At 42.2% G+C, this 26,956-nt stretch overlaps 1 protein-coding gene across 1 annotated transcript; it reads left to right on the top strand.

Moving 5' to 3' along the window:
• The first annotated feature begins 598 nt into the window (after positions 1-598).
• Positions 599-17,278, top strand: PRMT7 (protein arginine methyltransferase 7). The gene is made up of 17 exons (XM_054169830.1): positions 599-763; positions 1,494-1,530; positions 2,072-2,221; positions 3,759-3,867; positions 4,207-4,319; positions 5,512-5,753; positions 5,856-6,033; positions 7,247-7,374; positions 8,131-8,272; positions 9,171-9,254; positions 10,238-10,285; positions 11,342-11,431; positions 12,081-12,242; positions 13,894-13,968; positions 14,770-14,930; positions 16,019-16,115; positions 16,654-17,278. The coding sequence occupies exons 1-17, from the start codon at positions 669-671 to the stop codon at positions 16,810-16,812; spliced, it is 2,070 nt and encodes a 689-aa protein (XP_054025805.1). The 5' UTR covers positions 599-668; the 3' UTR covers positions 16,813-17,278.
• The last annotated feature ends 9,678 nt before the right edge of the window (positions 17,279-26,956 follow it).

The raw sequence follows: 26,956 nt of genomic DNA, 5'->3' as shown, positions 1-26,956 counted from the left end.
AGGCCCTGGGTCCTGCCGGTCCCTTCGGCGCTGCCGCTGCCCAGAGTGCAGATTCCGCCTCAGCGTGTAGAGACTCTAGAGAAGAGGGTTGGCCTCCCCCGCCCCATGTGCATTACCTTGGGGCGGGGGTTTTCCTTGAGGATGTACTGGTGTTTTGTACATATTATATATGGATATTTTTTTTCCTGGGCAGAGTTCCTGACAGAGCTGGGTGATAGCTTTGAGCTTAAAAGGTTCATACAGAAAAAGTGCAAGGCTTCTGCTGGCCGAGGCAGGTGTAATAGAATCATAGAAGACCCGGTCAGAAAGGGCCTCAAGGATCATCTGTTCCAACCTTTCTTGGCAGAAGTACAGCCAGTCTCAAAAGTGTGCAGTGTCTGGAAAATCCATCCCTTACCCTGGGGAGATAATTCCAGTGACTGACTGTTCTCATTGTGAAATTTTTCCATGTGTTCGATTGGAATCCCCCCAGAATTAACTTGTACTCATCATCCTCATCTTTTCCATGTGGCCCCTTGTAAAAAGGGAGTCTCCATAGCTAAAGTGATGGCTTGTTTTCACTGGAAATGTTGATGTTTTTTCCCTGCAGCCAGTATTTTGAGTAATGCACTGATGCCAAAGCAGCAAAGCTGCATACAATACGTGAATAACACAACTTTAGATTGATCATGAAGACTTTCTGTGGAAGAGCTAATCCAACCACTGGTGCTATGGAGTGGTTGGAAGAGGATGAGAACTATGACTACCATCAGGAAATCGCAAGGTACGCTGATAGAAATATCTTGGGGGGGTTCTCTTTAGAAGTTTCCAGGACACAAGATGAACAGAGCTTAGGACAGGGTAGATGTTACAGTGTAGAACTATAAATGCAGGACTTTGTGCAGTACTATTCTCCAGCATTTTCCTTCTAAATTTTTTAGATGTTTTCTGAGGCGCTGATCTTAATGCTGACAGTCATTGAGTTGGGGCAAAATGCATTGTCTAAACTTCTTGTAAATCCCTAAGGAAATACATAATTGCCAGTTATGTGATCCCTTAGTAACTTTTTAAGAGCTTAATGTAACAGCCAGAGACCTTGGAAAGATTAGATTTTGGGTTATTTTAAGCAGTGTGACCCCTAAAGAAATACGCACCAAAGCAGTTTAAGTCTTGGTAAGAAATGATAGACCATTATTAGTTCTCTCCTTCATTGCTATGTATGGATCTCTGTCTGTCCCAGGTATTTCAGAGCTGTTAGTCCATAGGGTCAGTATTGGGTCCATTGCTGAAGAGAGGATATATGCCCACAGTTAATTCATGACTATGCTGATGACCAGATCACTGAAATGATGTTACTTGAGAAACATCCTCGAGGAGCATGCAGTTATCTGTGCCCTTACAGACCATAGGGACCAGCTGCCTTAGTAGGAGGGAACCAAGGAGGCTGCATAAAGTCTAGCACTGTTGTTGTGCTTTGCAGTGTGTAGTATTTTAACTGGGGTTTTTTATCGTAGGTCACGCTATGCAGATATGCTGCACGATAAGGACAGAGTAAGTATAGAAACACAAAAACCTGAACAGGGAGAAAAAACCCATTGTCTTTCTCTTGAATAGCTGTCACTGCGTGATTATACAGGTTTCTCTGAAAGATGATTGGATGTGTGCCCTTTATCACAGACCTGATCTTAGATCAACAGATGACTTCCTATTCTGTGGTTTCCTTCAGAACATGATATTTACAATCAGCAGCTGATTTTGTGTTCTGTGTCTGACATTTTTGATAGAGGTAGCTAAACTGGATTTCAGAGGCTGTAAATGTGAATCTGGGCTTCTTAGTTTTCATGGGAATGCACGTAAAGTCTAGTCTTTTGTGGTGTATTTAGCTCTTATTGTGAAGAAAACTGAGATACTATATAGGCATGATAAAGTCTGGAGTGAATGATTTAGGTATTTTTTCTACTCTACCTAATTATTTACCTACTCCTATTCTGAGAATGCAAGGTTTCTCTACAAACATTAAAAGTATAACTAGATAATGTGTTGCTGATCTCTTTTTTTCTTGTTTGTTTTTTTTTCCCCCCCCTCTCCACAGAACACAAAATATTACCAAGGTATTCGTGCTGCGGTGAGCAGGGTGAAAGAAAGAGGTGAGAAAGCCATTGTTCTAGACATAGGGACTGGCACAGGGCTCCTCTCCATGATGGCAGCTTCAGCAGGTGCAGATTTCTGCTATGCAGTTGAGGTGAGCATTTGTCACAGCTTGCACATAATTCTGCTTTCATATTCCTAACTTCTGAGCTTCAGCACAGTTGTTCTGCCTAAATCAGCGCTGTTTTGTGTTGTGGTTTCTGAAGAGCAAATTGGATGCTTTTATGTGAGTCAAAAAGACTTAGATCTAACAAGAATATGGTTGAAAAGACATAATACTTACATTTTTTAATTCTTGGGATGCCTTCTGTGAATGTACAGATTAGCAGTACCGAGTCAAGTGTTACAGTGTTCTCTGTTCTCTACTTATCATACCTCAAGTGTGATATGGAAAGCCTGGTTTTGAAGAATGTGAGTCTTAGACTGTATTTCTGATCTTCATAAATTGCAGCTCCTGGAGATGGATTCTCAGACCCATTTAATCATAACAAGGACCTCATCTTGAGACTGTTTTACAAATGTATTTTTCCATCTCTTTGTGACTAGTTAGGGCATTTTCAGTTTTACTAGCCATTAAGAACCACCCTGATGGTCAGAAGCAGTCATCACTTGCGTTAAGGATAACAGGAACGTTTTGGCCAGGTAACTATTTTTTGGCACGTTTGAAGAAACAAAAAGAAGATTGGCTTGTCTGTGAGTCATAGGTGAAAGCATGTGCTGTGATTTTTGTCCAAGTGAAAAACCTGCCTTTTGTAGTCTAAGATTTTACCCTGAGATCATTTTTCAGGGACAGTCATCTTTCATACAGGCTCCAACAACAACAGCAACAAGCTCCAAAATAAATTTGTTCACAGCCAGTTGTAGGGAAGACAAAGTGTCAGAACTGGTATGGTAGGAGGGGTTTTGTGCTTAGTAGTTTCCTGGTCACTGGCAGAGGAGGATCAGTAGCTTGTGAGATGAAAAATAAAAGCTTAACAGGAAAATTCTGAGAGTTACTGACATAGATGTTCTAATAGCAATACATTACTTCAATTCTGGAACTTGGGCTTAGATTCCAGAGTGGCTATACATGTCCTGAGTAGTTAGGTTTTGTGGCTGAGTAAAGTACTGAAAACTTCAGAGTTTAAAAAGTGGTTACACTCTTCATTCTGCTCTTTTCAGGCTGTATACTTTCCTCTAGTCTTTGTTCTGAATGGATAAAAATTCTCTTCACAGATGTGCTGTTGGTAAAAGCCTATTTTTAGGATTCTTAAGTGAGCATTTCAGTGCTGGTTGATTTGGGTTCCTTTATTTTATGTATTTATTTTATAGCTTGAGCACTCCTAAGACTCTTGGCCCCTCTCTTGATGCATCTTTATTTTTAAAAGTCAGAAATGTGTATTCCTGTCTTTCAAAAGTGAACTTAAGAGTAGCTTGTGGAGAGTACTGATGGTTTGTAACAGTGATATCGGAGCTCTGTGAACTTTGGAAGTGAGGCTTGCTGTCTTCCTTTTGGGTAATGAACTTCAGAGAGGACAGAAAAGATGTTAAAATTGTTGCAGTATTAAATACTCTGTGTTCTGTGTTGGTGCCCTTTCATTTGTGAACGCTGATGTTAGCTTACCAGTTCGTTACGCTCCTGCTGTTTACAGGTTTTCAAGCCCATGGCTAATGCTGCTGTGAAGATAGTGGAGAAAAATGGCTTTGGTGACAGGATCAAGGTAATCAACAAACATTCCACTGAAGTCACAGTTGGCCCAGGTGAGAAAAACAGGCTAGGGTTAGAAAATTTGGCAAGTATCTCAAAAACTATGAAGGAATATTCCTTCTTTTCTTACTTTCCAGATATCTTTAATTAAAACAAGTAAATCTTTTACACTCTGGAAAGTAACTTGGGAAGTTTACTTCCAAAGGAAATGCTGCAATAATATTTCAACAGTTGTTTGTGTTTCATAGTTAACATCTAAGGGAAAATGGTCTGTACTCTTCAAGAGGGTCTCTAGCAGTAGTGAATGTTTGAATGACTTGTGTTTTCAGTGTAGTATCTTCTTGAGAGATTGCAAGAAGTGTTAATGTTGCATATTAAAATGTGTCTTTTAGATGGAGATATGCAGTGTCGAGCAAACATCCTGGTAACAGAATTGTTTGATACAGAGCTGATAGGAGAAGGAGCTTTACCATCCTATGAGCATGCACACAAATACCTTGTGCAGGTGAGAGCACAGAAGTCGATAGTGTGTCAGATTTATTCCTGAAGAAACTCTTTTGTCTTTTTGGAGTAGGATAGAGATGATACTTGATTTAGGCTTCTCTCACCTTTGTAAATAAATACACCTTCATCAATGCTAACATATTATTCAGTGAAAAAAGAATTTACTAAATTCTTCCCTGGAATAAAGTGCATCCTGTACATCACAGGCTCTGAAAGTACACTTGGTTGCTTTATCTTTTAACAACTGACTTGCTGGTTAGCAGATTTCTTTCAGGAAGGCATCCAGGTGTGGTTTTAGCTTTGCTTGGTAGTTTATTTTGATGGCAAATAGGTATCAAGATGTTTCAAGGAGTTAATTTAGTTTTTTCTCCCAAATTTAATGTGCTTCACAAAGATATTTTCCCCAAGGATCTGTTGCTACTCCACATGGTTTTCTTTTTTACTTTAAGCACTGTAATGTAATTAATATCCAGTGGGTTTTTGACATGTAATCTATGCTTAGGGCTTTCTCCTTTACCCTTTCAGGTTCTGTTTCTCAGTTAAACTGTGGATGGCAAACCTTTCCTTAGGTTTCTGTGTTTCATTTTACCAGTTTTATGTGTAAAGACAATAGCACTCCAGAAGGTTTTACTGCTTTTCATATGTAACTAAACTGTAAGTAGTTTATCTTGTAGAAGCATTGTTCTTGGACTTCACAGTTAGCTCTTCATTCACAGTGCTTGTTTAGAGCAGCTTGTATGTTTTCTGCTCTTTAAACATGGATACAGAGTTGTTATTACATAAACATTTTAGCCATTATTTTTGTTGTTTACTCACTGTATTCACAAACTCTGGTTTAGTGTTGATAGCTTAGCAGTGATCTGCCTTCAGAAGGCCAAGACAGATTTCATGTCAGAATGAAAATGGAAGTGCATGTTTAACTGAGAATAATAAAATGATACTGTGCAGGGTAGTTAAAGTAATCTGGCCTTGCTGAAGCACACTGAGCAGGACAGATAGGTGTATCATAATTCACAGAAAAGAGAGAAAGTGGAAGTGCTGTCATACTATGGAAGTCTCAGAAGTTGTTTGTGTTTAAGATTTCAAAGCTCCCAGTCCAACTTTTCTTTAAATTGGTTCACCTTTCATTTGATTTAACTCTTATACATGTTAATAAGTCATATTTGTTGAATGTTTACCCTTTGTTTTCACAGGAAGGATGTGAGGCAGTGCCTCACAAGGCAACAGTGTATGTCCAGTTAGTAGAATCCAAAAGGATGTGGTCCTGGAACAAGCTGTTTCCCGTTCATGTTGAAGCAGAGGATGGTGAAAAAATTATTGTCTCCCCTCCAGAAATGGAGAACTGTCCAGGGGTTCCTTCTGTTTGTGATATCCAGCTGAACCAGATGCCTTCAAGTGACTTCACTATCCTTAGTGACGTGGTGACAATGTTCAGGTAAGATAGGCATTGTGTTGTTCAAAACACTGGTTTCCTGTTCTGCCTTTCATGTAAGCTGCGTATGCTATTTCTTTTTAAATCTTTAATGCTTCTCTGTAGTGTGGATTTCAGTAAGCCAGTCAGCAGTGCTTCTACCTGCTACAGAGTGCATCTGGAGCCTGTAAAATCTGGCAAGGCACAAATCGTCCTTTCCTGGTGGGATATTGACATGGACCGCTCCGGGAAGATCAATTGCACAATGGCTCCATACTGGGTAAAATCCACTTCTGCTTTACAGGTAAGATACTGAGCCTTCATGCACTGTCATCAGAAGGCTACCAATTATTACTTTGAGTAAAAGCCATACTGGGTGTTTTAAGCAACTGTCCCTTCAACTCTGCAGGACTTTTACTAATGTTTTATGTAATGGAAGATGCTAATAGGCATCTTCTGATAAAAAAAATCAAATGTGTGAACATACAAATGCCAATTTTACTACACACCCATTTTAGATTTTGTTTAATCTCTAATTTAAATCTAAGCTGTACTGCAAAGCTTAGAAGTTGAAGCTGTCTTCCAGTTCTATATTTTATTTTACTGTTATTTTATTTTATTGTTATTTTATTTTATTGGGATTTTTTTTAGTGTTACTTCATTTTTAGTGTTATTTTATTTTATTTTATGCTATTTTATTTTACTTTATATAAAACATTTCCACATATTTTTCTTTAACTAGTCTCACTCCCTGGTCAAAATAGTCCGTGGTCTGCTTCCATGTAGTTCTTCTAATAAACTCCCAAAGTGTTAAAGCTTATGGTAATACATTAATTCATAGTCCCATGATGAAGGCTGCTATGGGAAATGTTGGGTTGGTATTGAGTATTTACAGGAACAGGAGATCACTATTTAACCAGATTCATGTGTTTTTATATGAATGTGTTTACTAGTAAGATCAGCTTAGTTGAAAGTAAGCTGCAAAATGATTGCACTTAATGGTGTTTGAGAATGAAATTTGAAACCATCACACTTGAGGGTGTTCAGTCAGCTTAGAATGACCCATCAGCTTGGAATATCTGCAGTGCAGAAAGTGGCTTTTTTGAAGCACAAAATAGTTGTGCTATCATATCAGAGTGACACTAAGAGACTCTTTATGCATGAGGCTCCAACCACTGGTCATTGTCAGCAGTTCAGTGTAAGTGAACTATAGAAATAAAACTGCATTAAGAAAGTGTATTTTGGATTTGCTTTCTATTAGATTAAAATACAGGCTTAGCTAGTCTCAGAAGTCTCAGACTTCTCTGTTGTAAGGCATCTATAGAAAGTATATTTATTCAGTATCTGGTTAATCCTTAATTAGCCCTGCTAATATCAACAAGATTCTTTCAACTAGATGTACGCCAGTGTTTCAGGGTTGTGCCCATTCTGATTAATTGATTACCTGCAGTTCATTTCCTTTCCATTTACTGTTAATGAGTTAATTCCTGAAGTTCTGTTTATCAACCCCTTTTCAGTGGAGAGATCACTGGATGCAGTGTGTGTATTTCCTTCCCAACGAGGAGCCCATTCTCCAGGGTGAGAAGGTGTGCCTGACTGCCTGTCGTGATGAGTACTCTCTGTGGTACAAGCTGCAGAAAGCCAGGTAACAATACATCTGCAGGAGAAAGGTGGCATTTTATTCCAGTCTCAAGTATTTGCTGCTTTTGGAGCAAGATAAGAACCCAAAGACTGAAAAATTACTGAAAAACATTCCATGGGCAGCACACAGGTGCAAAAAACCATGTGGAGCATAAAAGCACAGTTGAGGTTTGGACTACAGGCTCCTGCCTTAAACCTGGTGACATTCTGTGACAGAGAAACAAACACTGTGGTAGGCTTCTGGAAATCCTAAAATACAGCTCACCTGAGCTGACACAAAGGGGTGAAATATTTGCCATTCTCTCCAGTATCTGTTTCTTTAGTCAGCATTGTCTTTTTGAGATGAATGTCTTTGGCTCAAATTAAAGATGAGCTTAATCATGTTGGTTGTGATCACAGTATCAGCCACAGTTTGGAAAAATCAATACCAGCTTTAGGAGTTCATGCTGATTTTTCTGTGCCTTGTTGACTTAGGAATCTGAATTAGTAATGTCTTTCCTGAAAGACCAAAACCAACAGTACCTCACTCTCAGAGTGGGAAAGTTGGAGAGGTTATTGTTTGTTTCTTGGTTTAAAAAAAAAAAAGGTGAAAATTTGCCCTTTTCATTTGGCAATGCAAAGTTGGAAAGAGGTCCCTGCAGAACTAGTTCATTTGAATAGCTGCAGTGGAGTCCATGTCATTAATGTGTGTACTGGCTGAAATGTGCAAATGTACCTGTCTGCAAAAACATGTTACAAGGTAACTGACATTTTTTTGCAGAGAAGAAGAGGAGAGCAGAGCTGACGTTCGTGTTGACAGTCCTGTTTGTAGGTGTCAGGCTCACCTCCTGTGGAACAGACCCCGCTTTGGGGAGCTCAACGATCGCAACCGAACGCAGCAGTACATCAAGGCTTTGACCAAAGTCAGTGTGTGCTGCCTCTAGGGTTTTTGGATTCTGTGATAGATGGGTGTATTGTTTATTTGCAGTAATTATACATGGAATTTGTTTCTCCTCTGCTAAAGGACTTTGCTCACAAAGTGTATTTTATGTACATCAGCAGATGTAGGTTAGATTTTGTCATAGAATCATAGAATGGTCTGGGTTGGAAGGGACCTCTGAAGGTCATCTAGGTCAACCCCCTCTGCAGTAAGCAGGGGAATCCTCAGCTAGATGAGGTTGCCCAGAGCCCTGCCAAGCCTTGCTTTGATTATCTCCAGGGATGGAGCCCAAACCACTTCCCTGTGCAACCTGTTCCAGTGCTCCACCGCTCTCAGTAAAGAGCCTGTTCCTCACCTGCAGTCTAAATCTGCTCTTCTCTAGTGTGAAGCCATTGTCCCTCATCCTATCACTACAGGCCTTTGCAAACAGTGTTTCTCCATCCCTCTTCTGGGCCCCCTTCAGCTGCTGGAGGGCTGCTATGAGGTCCCCCCGGAGCCTCCTCTTCTCCAGGCTGATGAACCCCAGCTCCCTCAGCCTGTCATGAAAACTTCAGTATTACTCTCTTTAAATTGTAAGCATTTCTGCATATAGGGACATGTAACAGCTCTGTGTCTTTAGTGAATAGAGACACCCAATACATTTTTTACTACAAACTTTTTCTGACTTAAAACAAGGGGACTACATGAAAAACTCTTACACTGTCCTGTTCTGCCTGAAGTAGTTACATTAATCACTCCATCTTCCAGTCGTTCGATCTGGAAGTGTATGAAAGGGGGTGTGTGTGTCTGTGTGTGTGTGTGCAAATGCCACCAAAGCTGTTTAGAATTTGAAAACCTTTTCATCTGGAAAAGAAATAACAATGAAAATTTGATTTCTGTAGGTTCTGAAAACGGATAGTGTTTGCCTCTGCATCAGTGATGGCAGCCTGCTGCCCATGCTGGCTCACCATCTTGGAGCAAAGCAGGTACAGTACTACTTCATGGTTTTGTGATCCTTGCTTTTTGGCTTAGTATTTTTAATTTTCTCATCTAGTTCAGCATTTCCAGCCCATTATTTAATCATTTCCAATGCCTTTTCAGTGACAAATGTGGAAATAGAGATTAAATTAACTGAATGAAGTGGTGTTCCTCATTCCCTGCTGATTCCTGTTCACTGTCACATATATTAGTGCTTTTGGAAATACATAATTAGATTTATTACTGAGTCTGAAATGAGAAGTCTGTATAACAGCAAGGTAGGAGGCAGTAAGAATACTGAGTCTGTGTGTAAATGAGAGCTGAGAGCTGCCAGGCTGTCTCATGCGTGTGTATACCATACCTGATGCATTCTCTCATGGGGCTCTTCAAACTAAAATCCATTGTAGTTGGACTGAGTATCTGTGAATATGCAATGCAGTATAATCCTGAGGAAGGTGCTGGAGCCCTTTATTTTGCTTTTAGTAGTGGCCAGTCACAGACAATCAGGAGAGAGGAAATGAGCAGGGCAAACACAGATTTCCCTAGCTCTGTAGCAGCATACTGCCCAATCATTCACCAGTTTTGACTAAAACCTAATGTTTTTCTTAATTCTGGTGTGTAGCACTGCACATCTGAGCTCTTTCCAGCTGGTCCAGTCAGGTCATGTTAAACACTCACAGAAAAAAGCACTTATGGAGGTTGCATTTGTTCAGGAGTAATATGCTATCTGCATCTTCAAATGGAAAATAAGTATTTGCATTCTTTTGATTATTTTCCCTCCCTTGTATGGCTGTGAAAACAGCATTCTTTAGCCTGTAGTCATAGGGGGTGTTCATAAAAAAGGTACATGACAGTGGGCTATGGAATAGATGGGTGGTTCTAGGAGCTCTGTTCCCTGGGATGCAAAAATAGTTCCTTCATTGTTCATTTACGTATTCTTTTAACTGCAAATTACAAAGCTAGTTTACTGACTGCTGTGTGTTTCCTTTAGGTCTTTACAGTAGAAAATTCTGCAGTGTCCTGTTCTGTCATGCAAAAAGTGAGTATTCATTTTTCTGTAAAAGCAGTAAAGGAATTCATGGCATTTCTAAGGCCAGAGCTGGTGTCTTGAGTTGCCTTTGCATCAGTTGCACGAAGGTTAGATCAGTTCAACTAATGTATGTGATCATACAGTGTGACGAGACTGTAGGAGGTGGGGTGTGTTGGGGAGTATTTGTACAGAGCTCTATGCAGATACCTGGAAGAATACTGTTGGAGATATGTCTGGTCTCATAGTTTTAGCAGCAAGCTGATCAGGCCACTGGGGAAGTTGAGCTGACAAGAGGAAATTGCCAGTGCTTGATCTCTGCTTGCAGATGTCCGTTGGTTTGTCTGCTTGAGCTGCCGCTCTGCTGCCCTCATTGCATTGGTGATGAAAGCCAAACAGCTTGTTTCTGAGGATTAGTGCAGTGCAAGAACATCCTGTAGCTTGTCCCAGTCTTACCTGGAAAGTGGCATCTAGCAGCACTGTCTTCAGCTGAGACAAGCTGTGGATGCTTCTTTAGGGTAGAGCACGGAAGGCTTTGCCAGCAGAGGCTGTTCAGGTGAGGCAACTGATGTCCCAAAGTGGTGACTAGAAGCAGCTTCCTGAAGTCGTTGTTGAGCTGTATCTCTTTTGGTTGTCATTCTGTTTAGAAGAGGTCTGTCCCAGCCTGTGGCTTAGGAGTGAAAACACGAATGGTAGGCAAATTAGGATACAAAGCTGGTCTCAAAACAGAAGCAGAATATGCAGTGTATTTATAGCTGAAGTGATCTTTATCTTTCTTGACTGTCCTGTACAAATGAATAAAGGTGAGGTAACTTTTGTGTTACCTGCCTTGCTCTAAACTTAACTGAAGGCATATGTAGAGCATGTGCTTCAGTTCACTTTGTGTGACAGGTTAGCTCTAAGTGTGTGCAGACTTGTAGCATCCTGATGAGTTATTGTAGGCAGTTTTGGAAAGAGTTCTTTTGGCTATTGGTTTGGGGGTTTTTTGTTCTGTGTTTTGGGATGGGTTTGAGGCTCAGCTGGAGCTCTGGATAAAGACACTATGTAATTTGGGTTTTTATTTTGTAGTTCTTTAAAGCAAATAATCTTGAAGATAAAATTAAAATACTAGAAGCACGCCCCGAGTCACTGACATCTTCTCATTTGGAAGATCAAAAGGTATGTTGTGGCTGTCTAATGCTGATCTTCAGTGAGGTGATGGGGAGCAGGAAGTGAAAATGAATCTTGCTATCTTCCTGTGCTTCCATGCCCAAAGTGAATCCCATTATAGCCCATTCGTGGAAAGCGTAATGAGTAGATAGTTCAGAGCCTGGCTTAGTGAAACTAAACCAGGCTTAGACTAAAGACTGTGGGAGGGTTTTGACCTTGCTTTTAAAGGGATATGACTTACCCTTCCTGCATAACCTACACCAGTTGTAAGGGCAGTTAAACTGGTTTAACTGTGTACCTTGCACTAGGCTGCAGCTCTTCTTTCTCCAGCCACTCAGAAGATTGCATTTGGAAGTATTAACAGCTTGAAAATGTCAAAATTCTGTGACTCTTTCTACAAAGCCTTTCAACTTAAAACTGCAGTAGTTCCTCCCAAATGTTGTTGCAGGAAAATTCAATGTAAAACTTGCTGACTAAAATCACAAAAAGCTGTTGAGCAGTGTATGGAGTAATTAAATCCTTCTGGAGCAGGACAAGCTTCTATCTAGCTGACCACTTGCTATATTGTATTGTCAGCTACTGAAGGTATAAACAGCCTGTTACTGAGTTGCTGTTCTTTATTTTAATGCCTTTTCTATCTCCTTCTTTCTTTGCCAAGATTTCTGTCCTTGTGGGAGAGCCATTTTTTACCACAAGTTTGTTGCCGTGGCATAACCTGTATTTCTGGTATGCTAGGACAGCTGTGACCAGCCACCTCACCAGTGATGCCACTGTCCTACCTCAGGCTGCATCTTTGCACATGATGATTGTGGAGTTTCAGGTGAGATTGCTTAGAACTATCCATTGGATGTTTACACAGATCCACTTAAAAGAGAGCACTCTTCTAGGTTCTTCTGAATGATGACTTAAGATTGTTCAGCAAGGTAGTAGCAGAATGTAGAGTAACATTCATGTCACCTGAACCCCAGTTTTTAACACTTTTATTTACAGTTACTCAGAGATAATTCTGTGTGGCTGTTTTGGTAGAACCTTTAACTTGGTTTTGTTTCATTAAGGTGTTCCAAAAGCTGTTACTTTAACTGTACATTTATCTCTTTCTTCAGTGGAGAATCTAGACTCAAAGCCTGGAATCCGTGGGGGTTTTTAGTAACTCCTGCACTGACCAGTCAGACAGAAGGAGCGGTTGTAAAGCATTCTGCAGAACTGCTTCTGTGGACTGTTCTGCCTTGTCATAATAGGAATATGTCATTACAGCTCAGCAATGGGCAAAAGCTGGATCCAGGAGGAAGAATTTGATGAAATTACTTCTGTTATAAACTTGTTTAGTCCATAATTGTATTTAGAGAGCAGGATGCAACCTGTCTGGTTTGATAGTTCTGTCAGGTACACCATTCAGAGAGTCCTGATAGTCACTCTGGGCCATGCTGTATTCAGGCATGAATTCCAACAGCATTTAAAAAAATTCCTAGTAGTCTTACTGCCATTTTCTAGAACAGGAACCTTTGAAGTTGCTAAGTGCAACAATGAACAGGTAATAAAATGTATATATCCACAGCTAGTGAATGTTCTTGTTCTAGTGAGAGACCATGAATGCAGTCCAAGAAAGGGCAAAAGCTGAACTGAGTAATTGTCCACTGGATTACTAAAGTCAGTGAGAGGGCAGTGATTGTACTGATCTTTGGCAGGTAAAGAGAGGTAAAGGGAGGTATGGTCCAACAGGTCAAGATATTTGATGCAACTGGGAGCAGTTAACTTGTGCTGGGTAATGGAAATGGTGGGGGCTTCAGGGATTTAGTCTTAGCAAATCCATACCTACTTTAAAATAGAGATGGAGGAGTTGGAAACAGTGGCTGAAGAGATTAACTTGTGCAATACTTGCCCAGAATGACAGTGTCTTCTGATCCTTGCAGAAGTTCTGATGGTTTAGAAAAGTACGGCTGCCCAAGAGTCTTTATTTGGCTTATAAGCAAATGTCTGATCTACAGCTAAAATTACTTGAGGCTCAGAGGAGACCTTCTTGCTGTCTGCAACTACCTGAAGGGAGGTTGCAGCCAGGGTAGGGGCTGGTCTCTTCTCCTGGGTGGCCAGCACCAGAACAAGAGGGCACAGTCTCAAGCTGCACCAGGGGAGGGTTAGGCTGGATGTTAGGAAGAAGTTCTTCACAGAAGGAGAGATTGGCCCTTGGGATGTGCGGCCCAGGGAGGTGGTGAAGTCACCATACCTGGAGGTGTTTAGGAAGAGCCTGGATGGGTGCTTGGTGCCATGGTTGAGTTGATCAGATGGTGTTGGGTGAGAGGTTGGACTCGATGATCTCAAAGGTCTTTTCCTACCTGGTTTATTCTATTCTATTCTATTCTATTCTATTCTATTCTATTCTATTCTATTCTATTCTATTCTATTCTATTCTATTCTATTCTATTCTATTCTATTCCCTTGAATAAAGCCAAACCAAATCCTGTTTTCTTTTGTAGGACTTATGGAGAATCCGGAGTCCATGTGGCACCTGCGAAGGTTTTGATGTCCGGACTATGGATGCCATGATTAGTGTAAGGAGACTGAAAACAGTTTCAGTACAAGTCTCAGCAAAATGGAACAAAACAAAATTCACTTTGGCTTAAAAAAATTCTTGGTGACATTTGAGAAACTTGTATGGTAGGCAGAAAACCATGGTTTCAGTCTTTCCTGAGGCTATTCAGTTGTTGCAGAATGCTAACTTCTGTGACATGAGCTTTGGGGTTGTGTGTTTCTTCTCATTTGTCAGTCTCTGCAGTACTTTGCACTGCTTCCAAACCATTTCTGGTCATTCAAAAAGACAAATAGTGTCCTCGTTTTTATGAGAGTTTTATTGCGAGCTCGAAATCAAATCACCTGCCAGTTCTTCATAGATGAATCCTACTGCCCTTGAAAGGGAAAAAGGCTTTGTAACTTCTGAGAAGCAGATATGAAGGGGGAGATTTATCTGTACCAATTTCCAGAGCTGTATTGTCGATACCCATATTTGAGTTAGCCATTTAGATTGCTTTTAGAGTTCTTGGGGAGCAGGACGGGTGGTTCTAGAGTAGAATTCATCTCAAGGGAGGAAAGAACTTACATGTATTCAGGCACAACAACACAAATTGTGTTTTGAAAGTGCCTGTTTCTGTTTCACTACTGAGAACTTCTGTTTCACTACTGAGAACCATGGGCATAGCCATTAGATCATATTTTACCTTCTGCCCAAAAAGTGCAGTCCTGTCCTCTGGTAGCTTTGTTTCTTAAATCTGAGTTAGGGACACATAATTGGCTTGAAAACAAGGACTGTTTGCCTTGGGATCGTTTTCACATAGTTCATTACTTTTTTCCTTCAGAATTCTCTGAATTTTAGGGAATCCAAGGAAGCAGAACCTCACCCTCTGTGGGAATATCCTTGCAAATCCCTCTCTGACCCCCAGGAAGTTCTGACGTTTGACTTCAGCAAGACTGTACCACAGGACTGTCTGAGCACACAGGGTTCTGTAAATCTGCTGCGGTGAGTTTTCTCATGGCAATAAATACTCTTTGTCATCATCCATTTTTTTAACCTCACATTCAAGCTCTTTGTGTGTTACAATTCAGTTGTCAGTTTCCAATACTGTGACCTAAAGTTGAGGAAGCTGCTGTGACAGGAATTTGCTGTGGCTATTCATGACAGGCTAAAACAGTGAGGGTAAGGCTCAGGTAATATACTGTATTTCAAAACTAACATTCTTCTAGGTGTTACTGTGATTTAAACCTGAAATACTTTAATTTATAGTTTAAAGGAAATAAGACATCATCTGGATGATTTTCTGATTGTTTTCTGTTGCTGAGTTCTTCCAGAAAAAAAACCTTCTTTCTGTCTTTAATAAAGTGTACACTGTTCTTCTTTTTAGCTGTAGTTCTGACAGTGTTGATATGTCACATGTCTCCTGAGATACTTTTCACTCTAACTGCAGATTGTACTTAATTGTACTTGAAATGCTGTTAATTAAAAAAAACAAAACCAACAAGGGAATGTTATTTTTAACTGTCTGGAGCTTCTGTGACTCAAGCACCTCTGTAGGTTAGTTGGATGTTTCTCTTGTGAAATATAATCCAAGCTTTCATGAAATGCAGAATCATCTGTGTCGGGCCTCCCTGCCTTTGCACCAGTTGGTCTACTCACAGACAACAAAGTAGCATGACCTCTGATCCTTGTGGAGGATCAGCATGACCCTGCCTTTGCACCAGGGGAAAGTGAGATGGTATGTGGGGTAAATATTCCCTCAAAATTCATCAACAAGAGAAGCTGGAGTCTTTGAAGGAAGTATTCTCCAACTCTGCCATACAATGTGCCAGTTAAATGACTGGTTCTGAGCACATTTAGTTACAACCTATTCTTCTCTCCTGGTCTTTTTCAGATGTTATATATGCAAATACTTTAAAAGTTGCTACCCATTTACCAAATCATTCATCTGTTCAACTTTTGTTTTTTTAATGGAAACAAGTTACTCATGCTTTTACAGCCCTCACCTAAACTACTTAAGGAATGGGCCCAGTGTATAAACTGTCAGTATTGTATAAGTGACAAGTTTTGATCCTTCACCTCTCTCCCCCCAGGAAAGGCACAAGCCATGGAGCAGTTCTGTGGATGGAGTATCACCTTGCAGCTGGCATCTCTGTTAATACAGGACTGATGCAGGTTTCAAATGAAAAGGTATTTCTTCAATCTAATTTATTATGTCAAAGTCTGTGTGATTACAGTGCTGAAAAATGGGTCTCTGTTGGCCTTCCTTGGGTTAGGTAGTGCTCCTTGTTACACTATTGGAATACTACATAGACAGAACTAGTAGAACTCTCCATAGTTTTGGTGGGGAGTAGGGAGAGTGAATTGGATCTAAATGCTCCCATAGTTTGGATCAATACTCAAACTTAAATATGGTACCAGCTCAAAGTAGAATTTATTCCTACAAAGCCCTTTTCTCAGTTTAACCAAAGCAAAAAAAAAGTGAGGGGAAGTAGTAAATGTTTTTGATGTTCTGTCTAAATGTTCTTTCACCAAGTCCGTTTTTCCCTCTGTGGCTTCTCTGTGCAGTGTAGTATTTCAAGTTCTGTATTTCTGTAGTGAAATGGATGGTAGTGGAAGTGGTAACTGCCTGAACATTGTGCACTGAACTGAGAACTTAGTGCTTTTAACTGCCTAGTAGTGATATTGTGGAGTTCTGACTGCTTTTACTTTTAACTCTTTCCTGTAGGGAAACTGTGAATGGAATCCCCACTGCAAGCAAGCTGTCTATTTCTTCAGTTCTGTTATTGAATCAGAAACTCTGACAGACCTTCCTAGTGTTGTCTCTTATACTATCAGTTTTGACCCAAAGACAGGAGACATTGCCATGGATTTTAAGCTGTTGTAACATACTTTCCTTTTGCTCGTGTGCCTAAATGATAATAAACTTCCATAGTTCTTGGGGGCTTTTTTGTATGGCAGATGGGACTTTTTATTTTGCTCAGAGAGCAAACTGACTGTTCTGAAACAGACTTAAACTCTTCTGGGTTTGTTTACAAAATATAAAGCTGTGGAAATAGAGAGGAACCTTTTCTTAAGGACAGGTATTCCTGACAGGGTTTATATACATATATATACACACACATACTTATAACCATCTGTTTCAGTGAGAAACTCTGGTGTTTTGGGTAATGCTGTAGAGCTACAAAACAGTTGATGCTCTGCTGGAGTCTGAGGTGCTGCATTTCTGACCAAAGTCTGGAAAGGTGTAACTGGTAATTAGAAAATGTACACATTCAAGTTAATTGGAAGTGACAGACTGGTGGTGGTCTGACCAAAACCAAAAGACCATAGTCTAAAACATTTGCAGATCTTGAGGAGATACACAATATGCGTTAAATGGTCAAAAATGTGGCCACCAGAGGTCTGAATATCTGCCAGTTTAGCTAAGCTGTGTGTTGTTCTGCAATAGTACATGTCCACAGCCAAGGCTTTCTTAGCTGCATTCCAGATTGTGTTGGTAGAAATTGTTGTCTGTGAGCATGTGTGTGCAGTTAATTCTGCTTTAGAGGAACAGTCAATTGGTGTATCCATTTTGTATGTGTGACCTATTAAGGGAAATAGAAAATCAATGTGCTGCCTGTCCTAAATGATGTCAGTCAGCTGCAGGGATAACTGCTTACCAAAGCTACTCCTGTTTCCTCTGAGCAGCAACTTCAGCAAAGTGAAGGAAACACCATAAAGAAGCCATGAGGCAGCAGAAGCCTGTACTGCTTTGCTTTCCTGGTCACCATGACACATAATTCTGGTGAGTAGGAAGTTTTCTTCATATTTATAGACCTGGGAACCACCTGAAATACTCCTAAAATTTTCAGCACTATTTTCCTGACAAAGGTCTTTACAGTTAACAGATGTAAGGAAGCAATGAAATACATGACTCATGCTTTTCATTAGAAGAGAAAACCTGCAGCTCCTATGGAGATCTGGGGATTTCACTTTTCAGAACTGTACTTTGAAGATCCTGAGCTTCAGACTTTTTTTTTTGACAAACTTTGAGTATATAGGCATGAATATACAGGTTACTGTGCATCAAACAAGTGTTGCTACTTTTGCTACACTCTGCCTAGCTCACAGAAAGCATGGAGGTACAAATCTGTTTGTTTGCAACACGAGCTGTACAGTTGTGGAGGGAACAATAATATGGCCAAGCATTTTAAATGATAAAGGCTTGGCTTTATATTAAGAAAGGGCACAGAGACAGCTGTGCAAGTCTGAACAGGTAAGACTTATGTTGTATAGCTTCTCCTCTCCTGGAGGAGTTAACCTGAGGCACTGCCTCCTGGACAAGCTGCTGCTGTTGTTCTGCAGTAGGAAGAGCTTCTGAAGGTGCTTTGCATTTAACTGTACAAACAATTCTGGTCCTAACAGAAACATACAGATTTTCAAGAGGAACAGACAACTGAAACAATATGTTAGAATTTATATGTTTGAAAAAGAAAAGACAGAACAATATCACAACTAAAGCTATAATATTTTAGTATCTAGTGCTAAGTTTCTCAGAGATAGCTTTGTATGTACCTGAATCACAGGACCACAGGATGTCAGGGGTTGGAAGGGACCCAAAGAGGTCATCAAGTCCAACCCCCCTACCAGAGCAGGACCATACGATCTAGCTCAGGTCACACAGGAACACATCCAGATGGGCCTTGAAAGTCTCCAGAGAAGGAAACCCCACAACCTCTCTGGGAAGCCTGTTCCAGTGGTCTGTGACCCTTACAGTAAAGAAGTTCCCCCTTGCGTTGAGGTGGAACCTCCTGTGCTGCAGCTTACATCCATTGCTCCTTGTCCTAGGATCGTGCCTCATGAGAATAAAAAACCAGATACATTTGCTAAAATGCCAAAGGGAAGAATCCACATGGGTGAGAATTTGTATTGTGTTCCCAGTGTTAGATGCAGTGAAGATATGTGGGCACTGCACTACATACTAGGCACGGTGACTGAGAGGTGGTGTCCTTTTTAAACCCTTTTGGTATTGTGAGACTTGGGACTATTGAGGTGCTCAGAGGTGGGTGTAGTGAAAGTGAAGGGCATGGGCCAGATGGAGTAGCTCACATACCCACAGAACTGGGCTTCCAGAACTGAACTGTGGCCATTAAAATGAATCATATCTCTGCATGTGAGGAGCAGTACATTACATTTCAATACACCTGCAGCAGTAATTGTATCACTGCTGTCCAAAAACACTTAAAAAGCTGGAATGCTGGGCATGATATAGCACTTGGGAGTTCCTTAGAGGAACAAAATCTGGTAGATATGCTCAAGAAACCTCGTGTGTATGAGTGTGATCAGCATAGGTAATGCTTGCTGGTTATGCTTATGCATTTAGGCAGGCACTGAAACTACTTTGAGGATTTGGTTAGAACATGCTGGAAGCTGTTGTGTTGAAGCAAATTCTGACCACAGAAATCACACCACTCATTAAATTCTGGTGCATACAAAACAGCTGTGTTGATACAAATCTGGGTGACTTGGGGAGAGATTTTTTTCATGTGTCATTAAGAGTATTTAGTGTATGTATCAGTCTTGGCTTCTGTGAATTCTTGAGGTTGAACTTAAAAATCTAGTGTGACCAGAGAAGGGCAACGAGGCTGGGGAGAGGCCTCGAGCACAAGCCCTACGAGGAGAGGCTGAGGGAGCTGGGGTTGTTTAGCCTGGAGAAGAGGAGGCTCAGGGGAGACCTTACTGCTGTCTGCAACAACCTGAAGGGAGGTTGTAGCCAGGAGGGGGGTTGGTCTCTTCTTCCAGGCAACCAACAGCAGAACAAGAGGACACAGTCTCAAGCTGCACCAGGGGAGGTTTAGGCTGGAGGTGAGGAGAAAGTTCTTCTCAGAGAGAGTTGTTGCCCATTGGGATGTGCTGCCCAGGGAGGTGGTGGAGTCCCCATCCCTGGAGGTGTTCAAGAAGGGATTGGATGTGGCACTTGGTGCCATAATTTAGTCATGAGGTCTTGGGTGACAGGTTGGACTTGATGATCTTTGAGGTCTCTTCCAACCTTGGTGATTCTGTGATCATAGAATTGTCAGGGCTGGAAGGGACCTCAGGGATCATCTAGTTCCAGCTTCCCTGCTATGGGCAGGGGCACTTCACGCTAGATCAGATTGCTCAGAGCCACATCCAGCTTGGTCTTAAAAACTTCCAGGGTTCTATGATCTGTAAATTGTGTGGAAAACAGCTGCTTACAGGGGGATACTGGGATTCCTTACAGATGTATGCAAAAACAAACCAAAAAAAGTGCTTCTGTTGCTGTCCTTTTCCACAGGGCACTTTACTGCAAACACACACATGGGGGAGGAAAGCCACTCTATCAGAAAAACACATCTACCCAGTAGCACCAGTCAGACTCCCATTTGTTTCCCAGACCTGACAGAAGCTTTGCAAGGAAGAGCTTCTGGCTTCTGGCATCTTAATAAGCAGAGCAAGAATCCTATTTTCTCTTGGAAGAAACTTAACTCTGTGTGGCCACCACGGGCAATTTTTTTCCTAAATGACAACAGCTTTGATCCTGACTAGGCCTGCAGGCATAGATGGATGTTTTAATAGAAACAGGATCCCCTGCCACCACTGAACTAATAGTGTTACAGTTCATCTGCTGCCTGAGAGCCAGGGCATAACTGGCACATTTCTTAAAGTGGCACACGAGATGCTTGCACTAAAGGCACGGGGTTTATTCAGGAATTTGAAGCACAAACTTTTGCCATTCACCTCTGACTCCCATTCAAAAATAGTCACTTGTGTAGCTGTGAATTGTGAGGTTTGACTCGGTGGTTATTGCACCGCAAATCCACAAGAGGGTGCTGAGGAGCCGCTGTGTCAGTTCTAGCGCCTTTTCACACTTGGCAATGCAGCTGTCTCCTCGTGTGTGCAAATGAAATGCTTGTGATGTTATGAGATACAGTGTACAAACAGAAATGGGAAACGCACAAGAAGTGACAACTGCTGGTAAGACTCATAGGACTTATGCCTACCATAAACAGCAGGCAAGCAGCAGTGTGTTGAGTACACAGAATGAATGCTTTTAAGACAGTGAAATTGTCATGGTCCCAATGCAGGACAAGTCTTGCATTTGTAAGGGTGTTTTCTAAGTCATGGGCAGCTGCAAGATTTGTTCCTTTATTTAGTACCTTTTGTCTGAAGGCAGGGCGATTCAAAGACGGAGATCCTCGAGCTTGCTTTTCTCCTTCATTAGTCCCTTTGAAACTGCTCTGTGTAGGCTTCCTGCATTTAACAAGATAGAGGATGCAGTTCAGGAGTAATTCATTTAGTCACTTATCTTTTGTATTCTATTTGTAGTTACAGCTGGTTGTTAGGGGGGCAAGAGACTATCACAGCTTCCTAATGCTAGATTTTTCCAGTGACTGCTGTGAGATGAATACAATGGGTGCTTCTGTTGTCATTCTACCTTATTGACTCCAGTGGCATTGCGAGATGTTAATTTGGTTTGGTACTTAATCATTTTAAAACTTCCCATTTCCAAGCAATTTAATGCAGATTAGCGATTAGGATGCTTCTCAGAGAGAGGTATCTGGTGTTATCCTCAGTTTTCAGATGAGAACAAACTGTGTGTGCTTTGTGTGGCTGTTCAAGTGTTTTCATCTGCCCCAGGCTCACTATAAGATTAGGGCCTCAGAGCTAAAAATGACTTGCTCAAGGCCACGCAGAATAAACTAATCCCCTGACTCCCTTGCTCTGCTTTAATCATTCATTTCCTTAGCACAGTGTGATTTGAGATGCAGCCTTATGAGGTTTGACTGAGATACAGCAGATAAAGGCTGAGAGGCAGCAAATCACTGGGTACCTCAGTAATTAAACCCACAGGGCTTAAACATATAGAAAAATGTATATATTTAGATAAAATTATATTTTTAGTATATAGGTTATATATTTACAAGGCTGTAGGGCTTTGTTTCTGTTTTGAAAGACTGTCACAAAGATGACCCACTTCTACTTTTTTTTTTTCCCCCTCACCAGCAAGATTCTGAGATTTGAGTCTTAAAGATGCCTCTTTTGTGGGCAGGGGCAGTAATGACAGAATGAGAGCTGATTATCTTCCTGCATGCAAAGGGAAAGCCTCACAACTGCAGGTCTGATGGTGCTTTTTGCAGTGATGTGGGCACAGTCCCAGGGTTTCTTAGCCCTTCAGTTACACACAAGACTGGCCTCACAACCCGTTCTACCTCAGGGCTTTGCTGGAGCACACCTGTGTAACATGCTGCAGCAGCAGCCTGTCTGCTGTGGGGTCATGTCTTGCTCCCGTTATTTCCCTCAGCCTCTGCTCTTTCTTGCCTTGCACATCACTCTCCAGGTGAAGTGCTGCACTCCTGCTTTCAAAGAAAGAGTGGGTGCTGCAGTGGACTGAGTGGACTCCTGTGTCTCAAGGCTGACGGATCTTGCTGTGGCAGTACTCTCATGAAGTGATTGCTTCGAGTATCTAAGAAGCTAATTACAACCCTGAGAATGAGCAAATAAATCAAGCTGTGGCAATGAATGGGGTGGGAGGGAGAGACAGCCTACATGGCAGCACTTGAAACTGTCCTATTTCATCCCAACTGCAGCATTTCTAGGAATGGTTGAAGTGACTGTACTGCAGGTCTGCACGCAGGGTCCTGCTTCATGGGTAACCGCATGCCGTTTGTAACGAGGGGCTGATGACTGCACCTCTGCTCTAGCCGGGAAGGGCCATTGGTGCGTCCAGAATTGATGAGTGCTACACCGACTGCCCTGAGCCAGCCAGTGCAGGCCGTGAGGGCGAGGCAGGGAGATGGCGGCGGGGCCAGGCTGCCGGCCGGGCTGCCCCTGCCTCCAGGGCTGCCCCTGCCTCCAGGCAGGGCTGCCGGCGCGCTTCGCTCGGGAGCAGCGCCGGCGCTGATTGGCCAGGCGTCCTCGGCCCGGCTGGGCGCCATTTTGGCCTCCGGCCGCCTCAGGGCGGGGCGCAGACATCGTCCCACCTACGCCGTTCCCTGTGCGGCGGAGGAGGCGGGGGCCAAGAGCGGTGCGTGGCGTCTGCGCCGTGGGAAGGCCGCTGTAAGCCGGGCCGGGGAAGGCGGTGCACGGCAGGGCTGGGCTGGCCGGGGCCCTGCGTCTCAATTTGTCGAGCGGTTTCCTGTCAGGGTAGCCGTCGTGGGCGCGGCGGGCGGGCCCTCGGCTGTCTCGCCGCGGTGACCCTGCCTGGTGGGCTGTGTCCGGGCTCGCTGCCTTGGCGGCTCGGCGCCTTCCAGCGAGCCGCCTTGTTGGCCACGTAAAATAAGTTGTGTTGGCACCTGCTTCCAGTCCCGTGGTTTGCACGAGGCAGCAGGCTTGCCTGGCTTAGAGGCTGCTTTGTTTCGGCAGTAATAGTGGCCTTCAGAAAACACTGGTGTGTGCAGTGTGTCTGTGACTTCCAGGCCGAGGAAGCCAAGCACACGCCTTGTAATGGACTGGCATGGAAGCACTATTCGTACCATATAATTTTGCTTACTATGTTGCCATGTATGTATTCTGGCACTGGAATCAGTATTTCAAGCAGTAAGCAAGCTGAGGACCAAGACAGTGGCTTTAGAATTGAATGTTCATGCTCCTGGTGTGTTGAAACAGCAGTAGTGTTTAGGGTCTCTTATCTCCTCAGCTGATAACTGTTCAGGTGTTCTGCAGAATACATCTCTTGTCTGTGAGCAGAATCTCTGCCCTATGGCTCTGTAATAGCTCCCTTGTTGAGGAAGAGAAAATGATGTGAACACACGTGGCCTCTTTAGAATTATAAAACTAAAGACATTGGTTGGTTGATTGGTTTGGGGGTTTTATTAGTTTAATGTAACTAAATTTTTCTTCCTTTTAGGTCTAATGTAGCTGTAAGCTTCATTTGTTCTTTTGGATATGCCTTTACATGTAATATGACAAGACGTTTCTTGAGCCATTTTGACAAAAAGGCAAACAGTATGCAAAAGGGTTTGCGAGTTCTGCCCCATTCAAAGATACTTTTCAATGTTATGTCATAACTTTCGTTCCCTTAGGGAGAAGAAGGGAGAGGGCAGTGAGGGATAAAAGGAAACTACTAGTTGAAGAGCCCAGTTTGGGGTTAAACTTAGTGTTAATTTTGTTGTAGTGTGTACATGCAAGGCTGAAGACTTTGAGGGAAATGTTTTTATGTCAAAGTCTGATCATGCCTTGTTCATTTTTAAAAGAATTTTTTCACTCCTCTTAAAAGCAGCTGAGTTCATACCTCTTGTGTTAAGTGACTCAGGCTAGCTTCAGCTGCCTACAACCCCAGCTATCTCTGTTGCTGTCTCTGGTAAAGTGTTCTCACCTGATTGATTAAAATGGTCTTTGGACTCCAAATCTAGTAGTGATGGTTCCTTAAACCACCCTTGTTGGTATTGTTCCTCATGAAGCCTTGGCCTTGTTGAAGACCCATGGCTATTTCTTTCCTTCCTCCAATCTCCCTTGTGCCCTGTGGGCCAAGCAGTCTGTCATGAGTGTAAAGGGGTGGTTTCAGAAGCCAGCAGAAAAGGAAGCCAAGGAGTCTACTAGAATTAGGTAGAGACTCACACTTCTGTTCAGCAAAAGGTATTTCTACCTACTGAAGTGGGGACATGATCTTGGTGAATGTGGCATGTTAATACCTGGTGATCTCGTGTTGGTAAATTGCAGTATGATGGCTTAGTGTGTGAGTGTTTTGCTTGAAACTGTTAGGGAAGTTGCATCTCCTTCATTCACTCAATAATTATTTCTTAGATCACAGAGGTTTAGATTTCCACACACTGCCCTGATTAGTGCTCAACAGAAACCAGCAGTTCTCTCTGTATTGCATAGCAGAATAAATGAACCACAAGACCAAGGCACATACCCTGTAAAAAAAAAGCCTCCAAAAAGGTAAGCAGGCAAAGAAAAATCTACTATACATCATGTTTTTATTTTTCAGTACATAGCAGGCTTTATGTCTGTTGTAACAAACTGCTGTGCTCCACAGGTTTCAGGGCTGTATACTAACAAAACATTTTATTTCTGTGGGTTTTGTGCCTGTCAGAGACAAGAAGGTCTTCCAAGGCCAGGCTCTTCCTGTCAATGTAATGTGTGTGATGCCTGCACTGCCAGGCTGTGGATTTTGTGTACTGTTCATAGAGGATATGAGCGAAACAGCAGGGCAGAGGTACAAGTAGTGCTTCCCTTCCAACAGAGGGACCAGTACTGCAGATCATTTCAGCAGCTCCTGTGAACTGCATAGTGTTAGGGTTGTATATGGAGAGTTGAACTCCTCCAGTCACCCATTGTAGACCTGCAAATGAGCAGATGCAGTTGGCAGCATGTTCCTTGTTGCACAGTGGCAGTCACCATGTACCACCAGTTTTGCACTAGGGCTGTGTCATGGCCCTTTCAGGTGCCGTTCAGGTCATTCTTCTTTGAAGCCTCCCTTGTCATCAGAACGTGTTCCCTCTTAGAATGCTGCCATTTTTGTAGTTGTCACACCAGTTCTGTCCATGTTTACAATGTGGATACAAATATCAATTAGTTTTTAAAAAGAAAAAACTGGAGGTCACTGTCCAGAAGCAGAAGAAATGCTGTATTTTTCTGTCCTCAGACCAAGAGCAGGACCTTCTGGGTTGCTGTGTGTGGTTCTGCCCTGTAGTAGGGCCCGTGTGTATAACCCCTCTTTAAAAATACATCAAACTGTGTTTGAAGAGCACTGGGGTTTGAGACAGGAATGTTTCTTTGTTTGTTTTGCATTCCAGTGTGGTAATTTGGAAGCTGGTTTGGAAATTCTCTACTCTTGTAGTCAGAAACCTCCTCCTAATTGTCAGCCCCTGGGAACCTAGGTCTGGACAAGGACCTCTTATATCGGGTAGGGAGCTGCTGCCTAGCATTTAACCAGACTCAGCCTTTCTTTCCATCAGTGTATAATAAACGCTGCCTTTATGGCTTCTAATTTGCTCTAACTTCGGAACCCACAGCTGCAGAATGGTAGGGCTGAGGTTTTTGCAGTGAGGTGTAAGGACACTCAAGGTCAGCTGTGGGCAAGAGGCACCTCACCAGGTTGAGCACCATTATTTCAGAAACACCACAGAGTTCCAAGAACACCAGTCTAATAACTAATGAAGTAGCTACTGCATGAAGTCCTTATGTGTTTATTGTGGGATACAAGACATGTTTTGTTAAATGTCTGAATTTGCTGTGGCTCTAAATAGCTTTCTTGGCCAGTGTGGAAAAGAAATTATATGTAACCAGGGAGTAACAAAATAGAAGGTTTCAATACCAGTTTCATAACAGTCTTATTTTGGGGCTGAGATAAGGGACCAGGCTGTGTACTGAGAATTAGTTTGTCTTGTTTGATACACCTTCCATTAACAATATATTTAGCAGAGTGCTTGGCACCATACTAGGCTTAGGGTGGTTTGGTGGTGTTTTCCAGTTTATGTCAATCAGACCTTGCAGTTGCCTTTTGTTCCTTGATATCCTGAAGGTCCCCACTAAGCAGTGAGAAATACTCAACAGTGGCTTTGCTGAAGCTGGTGGCAGTCTGGCAGTTGACTTCAGGAGATTTAATGGTGGGGAAAGATCCAGCTGGAGTTTGCTGGGTATTCAAAATTCTGGGTTTGCATTTGAAAAGTGTATAAAAATCTGTTTCAGCCAAACACAAAGAAGGTAACAATTGTACCTGATTCTGAAAAGCTAGTGAGGTTGTTACCCAAACTGTTAGCAGGGTCAGAGTCTTCAAGCTGATAGTATTCTGATTTAATTCACAAACCTCTTTAATGAGAACAAAGGTGCCTAACTACATTTCATGCAGAAATGCTTTATCATCTCCTCATCATGTTAACCCCATTTACAGCAGTGAGATCCATTCAGAATGTACTGCCACTGGGTAGTTTCAGGTTCTGAGCTCTCACGTTGCTTCTTCAAATGCCAAAATGTTTGGAGGCTGCTTGCAGGTTCTGGAGCAGGTGATGGTGTGGCAGCACTGGAAACCCCATTGCTTCATTTTACTGACTCATCCAGAATCTTAGCATCAGAAAAACTGTTGT

This window comes from Dryobates pubescens, chromosome 19, assembly GCF_014839835.1.
Source record: "Dryobates pubescens isolate bDryPub1 chromosome 19, bDryPub1.pri, whole genome shotgun sequence".
NCBI lineage: Eukaryota > Metazoa > Chordata > Aves > Piciformes > Picidae > Dryobates > Dryobates pubescens.
The sequence above is the reverse complement of the archived record's forward strand: the minus strand, read 5'-3'. Positions and strand labels throughout refer to the sequence as shown.

What these genes read in the sequence shown, in the direction of transcription:
- PRMT7 (XM_054169830.1), top strand. Translation starts at nt 669, where the DNA reads ATGAAGACTTTCTGTGGAAGAGCTAATCCAACCACTGGTGCTATGGAG. An exon ending in ATTTCTGCTATGCAGTTGAG is followed by an intron (nt 2,222 to 3,758) that starts GTGAGCATTTGT and finishes TGCTGTTTACAG; the next exon opens with GTTTTCAAGCCCATGGCTAA. An exon ending in CTCATTTGGAAGATCAAAAG is followed by an intron (nt 11,432 to 12,080) that starts GTATGTTGTGGC and finishes TTCTTTGCCAAG; the next exon opens with ATTTCTGTCCTTGTGGGAGA.